Raw genomic sequence first — 13,758 nt, 5'->3', positions numbered from 1 at the left:
TTTCTTATTCAGCAAATAACTCCTCACCCCCATCACATTCCACCAAAATTGAAAAATGTTCAAAGTTTTGTGACCATCAAGTTTCTTGTGGATTTTAGAAAAATATTAAATTCAAGGCAGAGCAAAGATTTCAGTTTTACAGTGAACCAAAGTCACAGATCCCAAATTATTTCAGGACTATGGAAGTGGATTTGGGATGATGTCCCCTGCAAATGGCTTTGTGATAAGGTCAAAATTGCTTTCTTCCTTCCTCTGTTACTACTGAACTGCCTTTTTAAGGAGCAGAATTTTCTTCAAGTTTTCATCATCAGCAACCCTGTGTGGCTGCAAATCATGATCAGTTCTAGAGCTCTCTGCTGGATGCAAATACCCCTTGTAGGAATCTCATTTCCATTCATCACTGAGCATTTCACAGGTGGAAATTCTCACCTGTAGAAAACTTCACCTCCTCAGGGATGGCCAGTACAAAATCCTGGAAGCCATGCAGGACTTGAATACTTCCTGAAGAAAAGAGTATTTATGTCCAAAATTGTTTCAGTCTCTTGTTTGCCATGCACAGAGGTAGATATCAACCCAGCTGCCCAGCAATTTTCATTTTCATTTGCAGCCCTCCTTTTCCCCAAGAGGGTAATTGACATTTTTATGGAGTTTTGATTAAGGTCTCAATAATACACTCATTTTCAGAGATTTCTGCTATTCTTTAATCACTTTATCTCATCTGGTTTGGGATTTTTTGTTGGGTTTTTTTGTTTCATTTTTTGGGTTTGTTTGGTTTTTGGGGTTTTTTTGTTGTTTTTTTTCTGTCAGGCTAGTGATTGGCACATCCTAAGGTTGCACAGGATGCAGTGGAAATGGAAATTTAAATGGATATGAAGGGCTACAGTGATAAGTGCTGAAATCTGTATTTAAGGATGTAGAGCAGGATCTCCTCTTCTGTTGTATTAAAACTCCACCTCTATTTTTTACATAATTTTTTTAGATAAAAGATCTTTCTTTTGACCTAAAATAACCAAGAAAAGCTATTTTTGAATTCTTCCCTAGCAGAAATACTTTCCCTGAAAAAATGTGGGGTTTTTTCTGCAAAAAATTGGATTTTTTTTTTTTTTGGTAAAAATCTGAGGGTGCAGGAACTCTTCACTGCACTCCCTAAATTGAACATACTGAGTTAATACCACTCTGTGCCAAATTAAATAGATGCAACAGGATTGTTTTTTGTCTAAAAACATGGATAGGTGTGGAGTTATTTTGTGAAATACAGTTCTTTATAACTGATGGACAATGTGATATTTATCTCTGGTGGAACTTCTCTCGTGAGGACGTTGCATTTTAACTTTTTCTTTAACAAGTGGAAATAAACCTGTACTAATGTTGGTTTCTGTTCTCTGACATTAAAATACAGGATTTAAGACCAGGAGATGTATCTGGCAAACGTAATCTCTGGGAGAAGCAGTCAGTGGAGAAGCCAGCTGCTGCTTCTAAGGTAATCACACTTCTGGCTGGTGTTTACAGGGTAATATTCTGTTACTAACCCACCTTTTTATCTATAAAAGAAAGCACAATGAGGTTCAGAAAGCAGTATGTACTTTTATATTCCTGTTTGGCAAAGCTGTGTTATGTGTGGATATCTGTTGATTTTTTTTTTTTTTTCCTGTTATAAATAGCAATTTTCTCCTGTATGGGATTTTAATAAGGTGGTTTTGCTTTTTCAAACAGGTATCAGCTACAGGGAAAAAATCAGAGACTAATGGTAAGTAATGCCATAATGCATATATTGCACCTGTTTCTAAAGTTTAATACATATTATTACATATATATAATATAATATAATCATGCATATAATGCTAACAGACACAATTATATGTATATTTAATTAAATAATACATACAATATTTGATTATATACATATAATAATATAATGCAAATAGAAACATGACCTAGTTTTACAGAAAGAAATCAGGAAAATAGCCCTCTTAGTTTTTTACTTTTATTTTAAATTTTATTTAATATTTATTTCTTTTCATTTCTTTTATCTTTATTTTATTTTTTGTTTTAAAGCACTCCAAATAAAGCAAATTAAACTAATTGTCTGGCTAAGAACCAGTGGGGAAGAGTGGAAGTTCACTGACCAATTTAATGGCTTTAAGGATTCTTTGCAACATCCCTGAATTCTTTGCTAAGAGTGAAATAGAGAGGTTTTTTTTTTTTTTCTCAAATAGAGAAAAACTCTTGGTTTTCTACACTCCACACATTTTTAGTGGTTTTATGTAAAGGTGTATGGTTTGTGTAGTGGTTTTATGTATGGTGCACCTGTGAACTTTTCTTTTTGGCTGAGAGTCGTGCAAAGCAGAATTGTTTTGCTCCTCCTGTCCTTTTTCAAACCCAAGTGTCAGGAGAGGGGTTTTTGGGCTGCCTCAGGGCTAATGCAGCCCTGCTCCCATGGAAGGTGTTCTCCACCCACAGGAGCAGTCCCAGCAGAGGGGTTTGGACACTGCTGAGCCTCTCCTGAGAGGCTGAAATCCTGATTTTTGTCCTCCTGTGAACCACCTGAGTACAGGAGCAGAGCAGCACCCAGCTCTGTCCTGCCTCCTTACATGTTATCCTAGAGGGCTGTGCCTTTTCTCTTCTAGAGATGTCTTTGGGCTGTTGCAAGCCATATTTAATCTGTCTCTTTCTCAGCAGGTTTGAGACAATTTGAGAAAGAACCCTAGAAGGCCACTAAAGACGCTGGACCAATCAGTTTGGGGAAAAAAAAAAAAAGGAAAAAGTGCTAAATTGTTCTTTTTATATTTATGTTTATTTACCAAAATGTCTTTTTTTTTTTTGCATTATCCCAGTTAAAACCATGTATATTAGCACTGTATTTAATAATCAGTCTAGACATTCATCAGAATAGTACTGCCTTTGCACAAGAGCCTTTATTCCTAAAGAAACCCATGCTGTGAAATATACAGACTCTCCTACTGACAGTCATAAATCTGTATCTGAACAGAGATTTCAGCTGGCATTAGAGGTCAACCCAAAACACATGTCAAGTGAAGTTGCTGGGGAAAGGTGTGCAGTAAGCCTATAAAACCAATGGTTCCTTTTGTAATACAGAAGTCTTTTTCTTTCTGCACTTTAGACTAAGGCATGGAAGAAATATCTTTAGTTGACAATGTAATATTTTCTGTAAGTTGCCCATGTCATGAGAAATACTGCATCAATAACGTGTTTTAATTTTTTTTTTGTTTTATACTTTTTTTAAGTATCAATTTTTCCATTCTAGTTTAAGTTAATACCTAAATTTGGATGATTATGTTAGCTGACAGCGGTACTGATATTTCTTTTTGTTGTTAGTGACTAGTAATTGAATGCAATCTAGAATATATATACACACATAGCTTTACAAAGTTTAGCCTAAAGGCACTACTAATGGTAGAATGCTTTAATATGTGCTAGAGTATTATATTTAGCAATAAACATACATAATTAGCCAATATCACAGCTTAAAAAAAAATAAAGACAAAATCACACACTTTTCTATAGTAAGATTTCATAATTGTCATTAGAGGTATGGTGAGATAAGTATTAAAAAAAATTTAAATGTCAGTTGCCCAGTAATGGGTAATTAAAAAGAAAGTATAGTTTTTAAAAGAGGAAAAGGTAAGGGTATAGAGGGTCAAAAATAGGTCACTTGTATAAAACGTTGTAGTTTAATTTATATAAAACTACCATAATTAAAAAGAAAAAAAATGCAAACAGAGTTGGAGCTTGTTTCAAATGACTGTACACCAAATCTTGCCATCCATCAGTGCCCTACACCAGGTCCAGAGAAAATGAAGTAAACCTCTATCTTTGTGATGCTTCTTTTTACCTCTCTCCCCTGAATATCTTCTTTACAGATGTTTTCATTTGTATATAGCAAACACATGGCTTTAGGACGTCAGCTTGGTTTGGATTTACATGCCCTACAGTTTAGCATTTACATCCTCCAGTGTATGGGTGGCATGAACTGAGCAACTCAAGCAGCCCCTGAGCACGTTGTGAACAGCTTTGTTGTGCACCAGAACCCCCAGGACCTCCCTTATCCCCACTTATGTGTCTTACAGCACTGGCTTCTTCCTAAAGAAGTGTAAATTTCTATTTCAACCCAAAGCTGGGCTCCCCTGCTTGGCTGAACCATCTTGTTCACATCTAGGGATGCACAGAGTTGGCTGTAGGGGGTGAAACTGTGCCTGGCATTGTCTCTGAGTTGTCGTGGTTTTTGTTTGGGGGTTTTGTAAACACTCCTCTGAGTCTTTCAAATACATCTGATAGCTGCAATAAAAACTATTTGTTCAAACAATGTATTCTGAAACTGCATCTGCAATAAATGGAATATTTCCATCAGCAGCCCCGTTTGTTAATGAGCAGGAATGGATCAGTTGTGTGGGGTAGGAACTGTGCTGAGTCCCTGTGAGATAAGGTGAAGAACCCCTAAGGATGTTCCTCCTGATGCACAAACCAGCTGGGCTTTAGCCTACCAAAATCTGAAAAAAAAGTATTTGAATATGAAAATATCTTAGAGGAATTAACTGTGAGGCTGCCTCAGGGTTTGCTTTGGTGATTTTTAAGAGGAGTTTTTTCTGTGTTTTTCCTTAGATAAAGCCAGCCTGTGTCTGAGTGCAATATTCTGGGTGCTGGCAGCAGAGCTGCACCAATCTAAGTTTATGTTTGAGACTCCCAGTGTGATGTTGGAGGCAGCCCTTGTGTTCATCTGGCTGGGTTTTACTGTGAGTTATCCCTGCCCATGATGCTGCCTTCAGCTTTCCCCAGGAATCACACAGGGGTTCAGTTTCTAGGGGTTCAGATGAAGGGATGTGTGAGGCAACCTTTGTTCTTTAGGTCCCAGCTAGAGCACAATCCTGTTTTGAAGAATAAGCCACAAAGTGATCTGTATGTCCTAGCACAGACTTTACAGAAACTTATTTCTATTTGTATTAAAATTTGTAAAACTCCAGACTTTAGAAAAATTATATAAAACAATTTACACTGATCAACTTTTGTGGTTAATAAACTTTATTCATATAAAATTTTAAAGCATTAGAAATACACTATGAAAATCACAAAAATATAAAAAGCAATGTAACTAGAGCATTCTTTGACAGTGACTCATGAGCCAGTATGACTGACCACACTGGAAGTAACATATAAAAAGTCCATGTAAGTCCCTGTTTTTGGTTAAGCATGTCTCTAATTAAGAAAGACCAGATAAAAAGGAAAGGAAAATACATTGTCTTTTTACTGCTAACCAAAACCAGGTTTCTGCTAAGCATCTTTACAAAAACCCCACCCTTATTGCTGCATCAGTTAGTGGTCTCCTCCTAAAAAAAATGGAGGAAAAAGTAACTGCTCATAACAATTATCAAGTGCAGAAGAAGAAACAAAGATCAAGCTGCAGAGCACATCTGATCTGGAAGGAGGTAATGGAGGTACTGCAGGAACCTCCTGCATTTAATACTCTGCTTTGAATGGGTAGTCCTTGTGGTTGACAGCTCTGAAAAGAGAAACACCTTGTTATTCAAGCAGTGCAGAAAGTGTCCCAGGCAGCATTTCCCTGCTGCAGCCTCCCTCCCCAAATGCCAGCGTACTCAGGGGTTCTGCAGCTGTCACTGAACTGAACACAGGCCTGTGGGAAAGCCCCTGGAACACCAGCATGCTGGATGGAACCCTCCAAATGAATCTCCCTCCTCAAGTTCCAGGACATGCCTCATTCAAGTTCAAAGTTTTGGTTTTGGTCATGTCTGTTTTCGAGATGGGTTGTGTGAAAATGCAGACAGAAATAGGACAAAAGGATAGTAAGGATAATAAAAAACATACTGGTTCACTGGAACTGCCCTCCAGTTCCTGTTAAAGCTGAGGATGACATCCATCTCCTTTTTGGACAGTTCAAAGTCAAACACCTAGCAGGAAAGAGGAAAAAAAAAAAAGTTTTTTTTTAGTGAGGTTTTTGAGTAGTTAGCTCCTAAGTGTGCTTCATGCACTTAGGACTTGAGGTAGGAATGCATGAAGCACTGTTGAGCAATCCTCTCATTTCTCAGGCAAAGAAGAACCCTTGAAGTCATCAAGACAGTCCTTTTCTTTCTGAGGTGCTGTTCTTACATTTCTGGGTCTTACATTTCTGGGTGGCTGAATTCCAGTCCCACTGCACTTTGGGTTGTAATGCACACAGAGACTTCAGGTGCTCAGGATGTCTCACAAACACTGGAACTGGAGGTAAATTTTCTGCTACAAGAGAGGGCTACTGGGTATCAACTGCAAACAGTTGCCTCACAGGTCATCATCTGAAGAGTTCTTGCTAGGGGTTCACAGGAAAAATAATCTCCAAACCCTCCCACCATGGATTGAAAGCAATACAGAGTTATTTAATAAGATGCCACACCTTATGAGCAAACATCCAGCTAAACTCACTGCCAAGGGGAGCCACAGCCTCACAGTGAGACAAACTCTAACAGGTCTGGTGTTTGTTCTCAGCTTGTTCCTTTACACCCCAAGGACTTGTTAACCTTTTCCCCAAGGGCAAGTCCAGACCTGGGGCTCCTTTCTGCAGCAGCAGAGCTCAGACAGCCCTGGTGTAACCCATTTCTCTCCCAGCAGGAACAAAATCCTTCTCCCCAGATTTTCAAATCTCTGTATCCCCCTTCCAGTGCCCCAGGTGCTGCTTGGAAACACAGAGGGGCTATGGGTGTGGGTGCCCATCCTGCCCAAAACCAGGCTGCAGCATTTCCCAGGGGGATTTCACCTTCATGTTCTCCTCAACACGGTGTGGTTTGTCAGACTTGGGAATGACAATGATGTCTCTCTGCACCAGAAAGCGGATCAGGACCTAGGAGAGAGCAAGGAGGAGCATGAACACTGAGCTCCCAGGAAATCTATTCAAACCCATTTTGTGGATTTTTTTTTTTTCTTTTAATCTACAACTTATTTTTCACTCTTTGGAAGACTCACACTTTGCACACAGGAGTTCAATATGCCAGGATTTGCTATGTATTTGACAGAAGACTGGCAAACTGTATTTTTTTCTACATTGTGGCTTTTGCAGGATTTGTTTTGGTTTTGTTTAGGGTAGTAGCAAGGGGAGAAAAATGATGATGCTCTGGCTTTGTATTATGTGATTGCTCAGACTCAATGAGCATAATGACACTACAGATTATTTTGGGCTCACAGGTAAGTACTCACAAAGGTGTTCAGCTTTTGGAAGTCCATAAAGGAAAAATCTATTTACAGAATGCAAAAGTTCCCCTCCCCCCTAAAAAAAACCCCAACTTGCATACAATGTGTTCATCCAGCTCTGCCCTAAAATATGATTGTCTTTGACTGCATATGAACACGTGGCTTTGTTTGAAGTGCAGGTTCTGCATACCCCAGGCAACAACTAATTTGTGTGACTAGTGAACTAAGATAGGAAAAAAAAATTCTTAAATAATCAAGCAGCTTTCAATAATTCTTTGTGAACACGAGCAGATTGGAGGCAATCAAATATGTCTCCAAATTACAGGACTCTTCTGAAGAATAACTTAGCTGGAAAAAGGAATAAAAATCTAGGAAGGTGAACACCTGAGGTAAGCATATGTCACTGCTGAGCAGTCCAACCCAAAACTTGGCACTCAAGACCTCCTTGAAAATAGCTGATAATTTTTATGAATGCTGTTAAGAACTTGGGCAGAATGAAGAGTCAAGTTCAAGCCCATTGTAATGTAGCTCTAGAGAAGGTAGCATCTGCTAGGACTGGCTTGTAAAACATCCAAGGAGGAGGAATGGTTTGCTCTGACACCTTACCTGGGCAGGGCTTTTATGATGTCTAGCTGCAATGTCTTTAATCTTGGGGTCATCCATAAGTGTGGGTTCCCCTGGCTTAGCCCTGTTAAAAAATAGAGATGGTGGCAGGGGAAAGGTGATGGCTTCCCTGTAGGAGCCTTACATCATGTGACAATCTGCATCAAGACAACAGAACTTCTCATTTTAACTGTATCATTTACCTAATTTTATAATAGTAATAATGGTAATAATGGTAATAATGGTAATAATGGTCTTCCTAGTTCAACTGCAGTGTTTTGTGCTCAGAAAGGCTGCAGTGCTCTCTTACCACGGGCGGTTAGGAGAGCCCAGGGGGCTGTAGGCAGTCACAGCAATCCCTTTGGATTGACAGTACTTGACCAGCTTCTCCTGGGTCAGGTATGGATGACACTCCACCTGCAGGCACAGAAGGATGGCTGATAAAAGAGGCAGACTTTGCTGAGCTGCAGAGCATTACATTTTAAATCCTCTCGGGTCAAAGAAAGTGTGAAGTCTTGACTTCATGATTGAAATCTATCTTATAAAAAAGTGATTAAAGTCACAGCAGTACCCAGAGGCCTAGCAGAGAACAGAGCTTTCTCATGCTATGTATTACCCACAGAAAGCCAAAACTAGATGAGAAGAGTGTTGTCTGTGTGGAATCTGGGAGATGAGCCTTCCTGGACTCCTGCAGGGCAGCATTGCATCGTCAGAGAGGCAGCTCAGAATGCCTCAAGTTTATTTTCTGCTCTGATGCCCCCAACCTCTCCTTGCCTCAAGGAGCCTCTCTCATTGCTGAAGAAGCTTGGGGAGATGATCTGAGCTACCCTGAGGATGCAAGCTCATGTTGCAAACAGATGTTTGGGTAAGACATCCTGAAAGCAACAGGAGCTCCATGGGGATGCTGCTCAGCTGCCCAAGCCATGGCATGACCTCAGGGCTGTGTCTGTGCTCCTCACGTGGCCCTGTGCTCATACCCAGCTGTCTCTGGACACTGGAGCTTCACCAGCAGGCATGGTGACATGAAAAACCTGTACAGTAGTTAACTTACACCTGAGCTGGTGTGGGCATTTCTCTGGATACTCCCCATCTGGAAGAGATGGGCATCCAGCACCCTCAGCTGCGTGCAAAGAACTTTGGAAATGGAAGAAAATCAGAAGATCCCTAAACTGCTGCTGTCCTGTGATTATGTTCATGAGGTATGTGGTGAGAATTTGTGATGTAATTGGACTCTTCAACCTCCTTTCTATAGTGAAGTTGAGTGGTTTATTTTATGAAAAATAACTAAGTCCTGTGCATCTCTGGATAGTCCCATGATCGTGCAGAAACTCCCAGTGGGGATTTTGCTGAATATATTTAAGATTACTCTAAATATATATTATTTATCTAGAGCATGTCTATTATATATTATATGAATTTAGGTAAATCTGATTATATACACACACACATTTCAAATATATTTGGGGATACTCCTAAGGGGAAGGTTCCAGCCTCATGGAAGGGGGATCTAGACAATCCTTAAAGTATGGACTTCAATCCTAATCCATTCTATGGTTCCAGACTGCAAGGTTAGCTGAGGAAGGGAAACAAAATTCTCACCTGGTTCATTACAGGCTTGTGCTTCAGTCCTGGCTTGTTCAAGATCCTTTCAATCTGCTCAAGGTTGAAGTTGGAGACTCCAATGGCTTTTACCAGGCCAGCATCCACCAGCTCCTCCATGGCCTAGTGAGTAAGGACAGCCAAGGTGGGTGTGAGTTGGTGGTATTGCTGTCAAACTACATTATTTTATTTCTCTCAGGCTTGTGGCAAATGAACAAACAACTCCCTCTAGAGTAGATTACATGAAAGTATCTCAGTTCATAAAAGAAAACAGAATCCTAACTGTATGAACGCCCAGGAAATTAACAGCCACACCCAGATTAATCTGAAGGGTTGGTTCTACCATTGTGTGTATCCAAATATTTTAGGAACAGTAACTACAGTGCTGATAGCTTCCTTCTCTTTAGCCTTACTGAACACATCCCCTTCTTGCTCCCCAAAACAAGAGCTACAAGCAGGCTGAAATACAATTTTGTGTGTCTATCCTTCATACCCAAACATATCCCTCCATTTCATTTTGCACACAGATCTCTGCTCCATCTCTAGAGCTGATACTTTCTCTGCAGAGCAAATAGTGACTTACCTCCCATGTGTCCAGGAAATCTGAGTCACTGGGAATACTGTGACCCTTGTCATCCAGGGGATGCAGCTCTTCACCAGCCTGGTAAATCAAGGCAGGTAATACACAGACTTAATTTTTAAGTGTTGAATTTCCTACAGTGTGCCAGCATTTTGCACTGCATTTACAGGCAGCAAAGGTTAGCAGGTTGTTTAAACATCTTACACAGCTAAAAATGATGCTTGTCCATTAGTATTCTCTTTTGGATGAGGGCCATATTTTGCAAAATGAGTCCCTGCATGCAAAGAGTGTGGGGATTAGTAATAATTATGTAACTTAATAATTATGTAACTGGAGAGGAGGGAACTGACACTCCACAGCCCCTTTATTCTCATTTCTTATTTATTTTACACAGATGTAGACTGGGGGAAGAAACACACTCCTCCTGTGCTATGCCTCATTTTTCACTGCTGGTTACTTCAGGCCAAGCCAACATCCCCCAAAACTTAGATGTCCATGCTGTAACCACAGTCCTGTGCTGGTTCCCAGAAGACCCAGGGGGCTCACACCTACACCTCATTCCAAAAGGCATGAAAAGCCAGACCCCTGTGATAAAACACACCTAATTCTTGCTACCAAAGGGATCAGGGAAGAGCCAAATGAACCCCAGATCCCAGCTGTGTGATGAAGATGGCCCCAGCAAAGATGAGAGAACCCAGTGTGTTCCTGGGCAGGTGAGGAGGAAAGGTGTGGAGAGCAGGAGTACCTTGAATCCCATGGGGAAGTGCATCAGGTAGAGGTCGAGGTAGTCCAGCTGGAGGGCAGCAAGGCTCTTCTGGAACCCTACCTTCACCAGGGACTTCTCATGGAAGGTGTTCCACAGCTGTGGGAAGAGACCAAGCCTGACTGTCACTTTACAGCTCCCACAGGACAGACCAGGGCACAGGTGTGGGAGGAAAACTCCCTCACTGAAGTCAGGACATGCTGGAGATGAGGATGTAACATTTCACTGTTAAGGCAGGACAAACACACCACAAAGCCAACTGGCATGAAGGTGGAGTCAGGATTCCCACTTATGAGAAGATATTCTCAGATATAAAACTAACAATCTGGCATCTGACACAGCAAACCTCTTAGTGTTACAATTATTGTTTTCAGCCTAAATTTCGACTGTTGAACAGCTCATAGGTACCTTCTTTCTGAACCTTTTAACTTGGACAGAAAAGAGAAGAGAACGGAGAATGGTTGTCAATTTCACTTCATTTTTGAAATCAAAATTCAAGTTGTTTAAATAGAAGAACAAGTATTGTTAAATGAAACCACATTCTCAACAAAAACAAAGCTTAATGTGGAAAATCTTAGTTATACTCACAGTTCTCTGGTTTTGCTGGTGAAAACCCCCAAATTTATTAGCTGAACTGTTCTTTTTAAGGAGCATGTCTGGGACAAGTGGATGAGATAAGGAATGAAGGAAACACCTATAAAATACTTTGATTTCTGTTCCCTTTCAGGATTGCCATTTGTACATGACAGACTTTTCAAATGTCTTGCTTAGCACTGATGAATCCAGACAACTGTCTTGCTTTTTTTTTTTTTTCTACTTTTTTCTCCCCTTATCTTGGGTGTGTCCAATTGAACATCTGGTACAATTGTCTTAATTAATGTCAGGAAATTATTAGATCAGCAATAGCTGTGATATCTTTCCTAAGTTGTCAGCAGTTCCTGATCAAGCCAAATCCAAATTGCAGATACAGGATGGGACTTTTCAGACACAAGAAGAAAACCATGAAGTGAATGTCAGAGAAGGGAATAGGTCCCTAAGTAACTTGACAGGTTCAACAAGGGTTTCTCTGCAAGAAAAGCTAAATGCCCCAATAATCTTGCATCCTTGTACCTTAGTGACAATGAAGAGGTCTTCCCGTTTCACAGCTCCCTCCTTGATCTTCTGCTGGACTGCGTTCCCTATTTCATTTTCATTCTGGTAGAAGTAGGCACAGTCGAAGTGGCGGTAGCCGGCATCGATAGCAAACTTCACCACCTCTTCCACCTTTCCCGGAGGGGCCTGGAAGCAAACAGAAGCCAGCCATGAGCTCTGCCATGTCCCCCTGGCAGGTCCCAGTGCTGTGACATCTCCTCACGGTCCCCCTTTCCAGCTGTTCCTGGGGTTTCCTCATCCCCAGCATTTCACTGAAACCCGACGGAGTTTCCGCGGCATTTCTGCGGGGACCGGGCACAGAGCAGAACGGAGCTGCTTTCTGCAAGACTTCCAGCTCTGCCACCGCCAGCAGCGCAGCCTCCACTGTCATCTCCCCTCTTTGCTCCCTGTGTTGCCCAAGAAGTTTCGCCGCTTCACCTTCCCCAAATCCTCCCCGCCAGGGCGGCTCCGTGCCCAGACCCCCCCAGACCGCGACCCCATCCCGGTGCTGCGAGCGCTGCCGCTCGCTCTTCTTGCTCGGCTTCTTTCTTTTATTCTGTGCCTCCTTCCACCTTCCCCAGCCCCTAATTTATATTTTTTTTCTGCCTTTTCCCCCTTGCCCGTTGCTCCCCGCTGCCCCCCCGCGCCTGGCATCCCGCCCGGTTACACAAGCGGCCGCCATCGGCCGCATCCTGCCCACGCAGGGCACGGATCCCGCTATTGCAGGGGTGGCTCCTTCTCTATTTTATCGTTTTTAACTTTATTTCGCATCTCGGCATCTCCCGCCGGATCCCCACCCTCCCTCCTGCGCCGGTACCTGCCAGGTGCCCAGCCCCAGGGCGGGTATCTTCATCTTGTTGCTGAGCTCCACGCAGGGGATGGCCATGCTGCCGCTGTCCGTCTGTCCCTCCGTCGCTCGGAGCTGCTATAAGGACCGGAGCTGGCCCGGCCCCGCCTCGCCCCTCCCCGCCTCGTCACCCGCGACACTCACGGGATGCCCGACAGCCTCTGAGGCTGCGGGAAGGCTCGGTGCTGATTTAGCTATTTGTTGGAAAAGAGCAAACCCAGAGCAAACATCTCAGCAAACCCAGAGCAAACATCTCAGCAAACCCAGAGCAAACGTCTCAGCAGCCGAGCTGGCGCTCCGCACGCGTTCTGCTGTGCTGTGGTGGGATCGCCAGCCCTGGAAGCTCTCCAGAGGTGCATGGATGTGGCACTTGGGTGTCACTCTTGTGCCGAGAATGACACAGGAGCAGGCAGGAGGCAGTGTGGTAGAAAGAGCAAAGAAGGCTTTATTCGAGAGAACCGCGTGGTTTTTCTAGAGTGGTACGATAGATTCTATTTGACTGGCTAGCTAACAAAAACACCTTCCTCACTGCCCTTGAGAAGAACAGAAAGATGAAGGAGAAAACCACCACCTGCAGATTGTTTATACTTAACAAGTTTTCACATCCTTACAACTGCCCGAGAATTCTCACAAGCTGCTGTGAGAAACACTTGCCATTTCTCTCTCTCTGTCCCTTGCCATCCACACCTGGGGACATGGGTTGGTGGCAGATGTGATGGGGACTGGTTGGACTCGATGACTTTGGAGTCTTTTCCACCCCTGATCACTCTATGGTACCACAGCTGACAGAGCCTGTTGGCTGCCAGGAGAATTTCTGCTCTAGGCAATGGGTGCCCATTGGAGGATTTTCTCCAGTGGTGGCAAATTGACTGAATTTTTCATATTTTTCCTCAAAAATATTAGGCTTGCCTGTTGTTCAGAGAGGAATTCATTAGAAGGGAACGTGGCCTTACCTTTGAGCTCATTTCTGTGTTCTCTGTCTCTGCAGAGGGCTGGGCTCCCTGCTGGACCATCAGTCTGCTGCAGGAATCTCTTCCCTGGCCC

General features: G+C 42.4%; 2 protein-coding genes across 9 annotated transcripts in view; one reads left to right on the top strand and one right to left on the bottom strand.

Moving 5' to 3' along the window:
• CALD1 (caldesmon 1) overlaps window positions 1-4,371 on the top strand; it is a 173,647-nt gene extending 169,276 nt beyond the window's left edge. For 7 of the 8 annotated variants that reach the window (XM_059848053.1, XM_059848052.1, XM_059848050.1 and 4 more), the window contains 3 exons: window positions 1,400-1,480; window positions 1,714-1,747; window positions 2,677-4,371. In XM_059848053.1, coding sequence (XP_059704036.1) covers window positions 1,400-1,480; window positions 1,714-1,747; window positions 2,677-2,708 — 147 coding nt within the window. In that variant the 3' untranslated portion in view covers window positions 2,709-4,371. The remainder of the gene's footprint in view (window positions 1-1,399; window positions 1,481-1,713; window positions 1,748-2,676) is intronic. The other variant, XM_059848054.1, reaches the window with a different exon arrangement.
• A 648-nt stretch (window positions 4,372-5,019) lies between these two features.
• LOC132328236 (aldo-keto reductase family 1 member B7-like) lies at window positions 5,020-12,843 on the bottom strand. The gene is made up of 10 exons (XM_059848058.1): window positions 12,685-12,843; window positions 11,847-12,014; window positions 10,719-10,835; window positions 9,977-10,054; window positions 9,394-9,516; window positions 8,105-8,211; window positions 7,798-7,879; window positions 6,761-6,844; window positions 5,839-5,921; window positions 5,020-5,515 (listed from the first exon to the last, which is right to left on the bottom strand). Exons 1-10 carry the CDS (start codon window positions 12,751-12,753, stop codon window positions 5,473-5,475), a joined length of 954 nt encoding a protein of 317 aa, XP_059704041.1. The 5' UTR covers window positions 12,754-12,843; the 3' UTR covers window positions 5,020-5,472.
• Between the last annotated feature and the right edge of the window lie 915 nt (window positions 12,844-13,758).

This window comes from Haemorhous mexicanus, chromosome 5 (genome assembly GCF_027477595.1).
Source record: "Haemorhous mexicanus isolate bHaeMex1 chromosome 5, bHaeMex1.pri, whole genome shotgun sequence".
Lineage (NCBI taxonomy): Eukaryota > Metazoa > Chordata > Aves > Passeriformes > Fringillidae > Haemorhous > Haemorhous mexicanus.
This window is presented reverse-complemented; position numbering and strand designations above follow the sequence as displayed.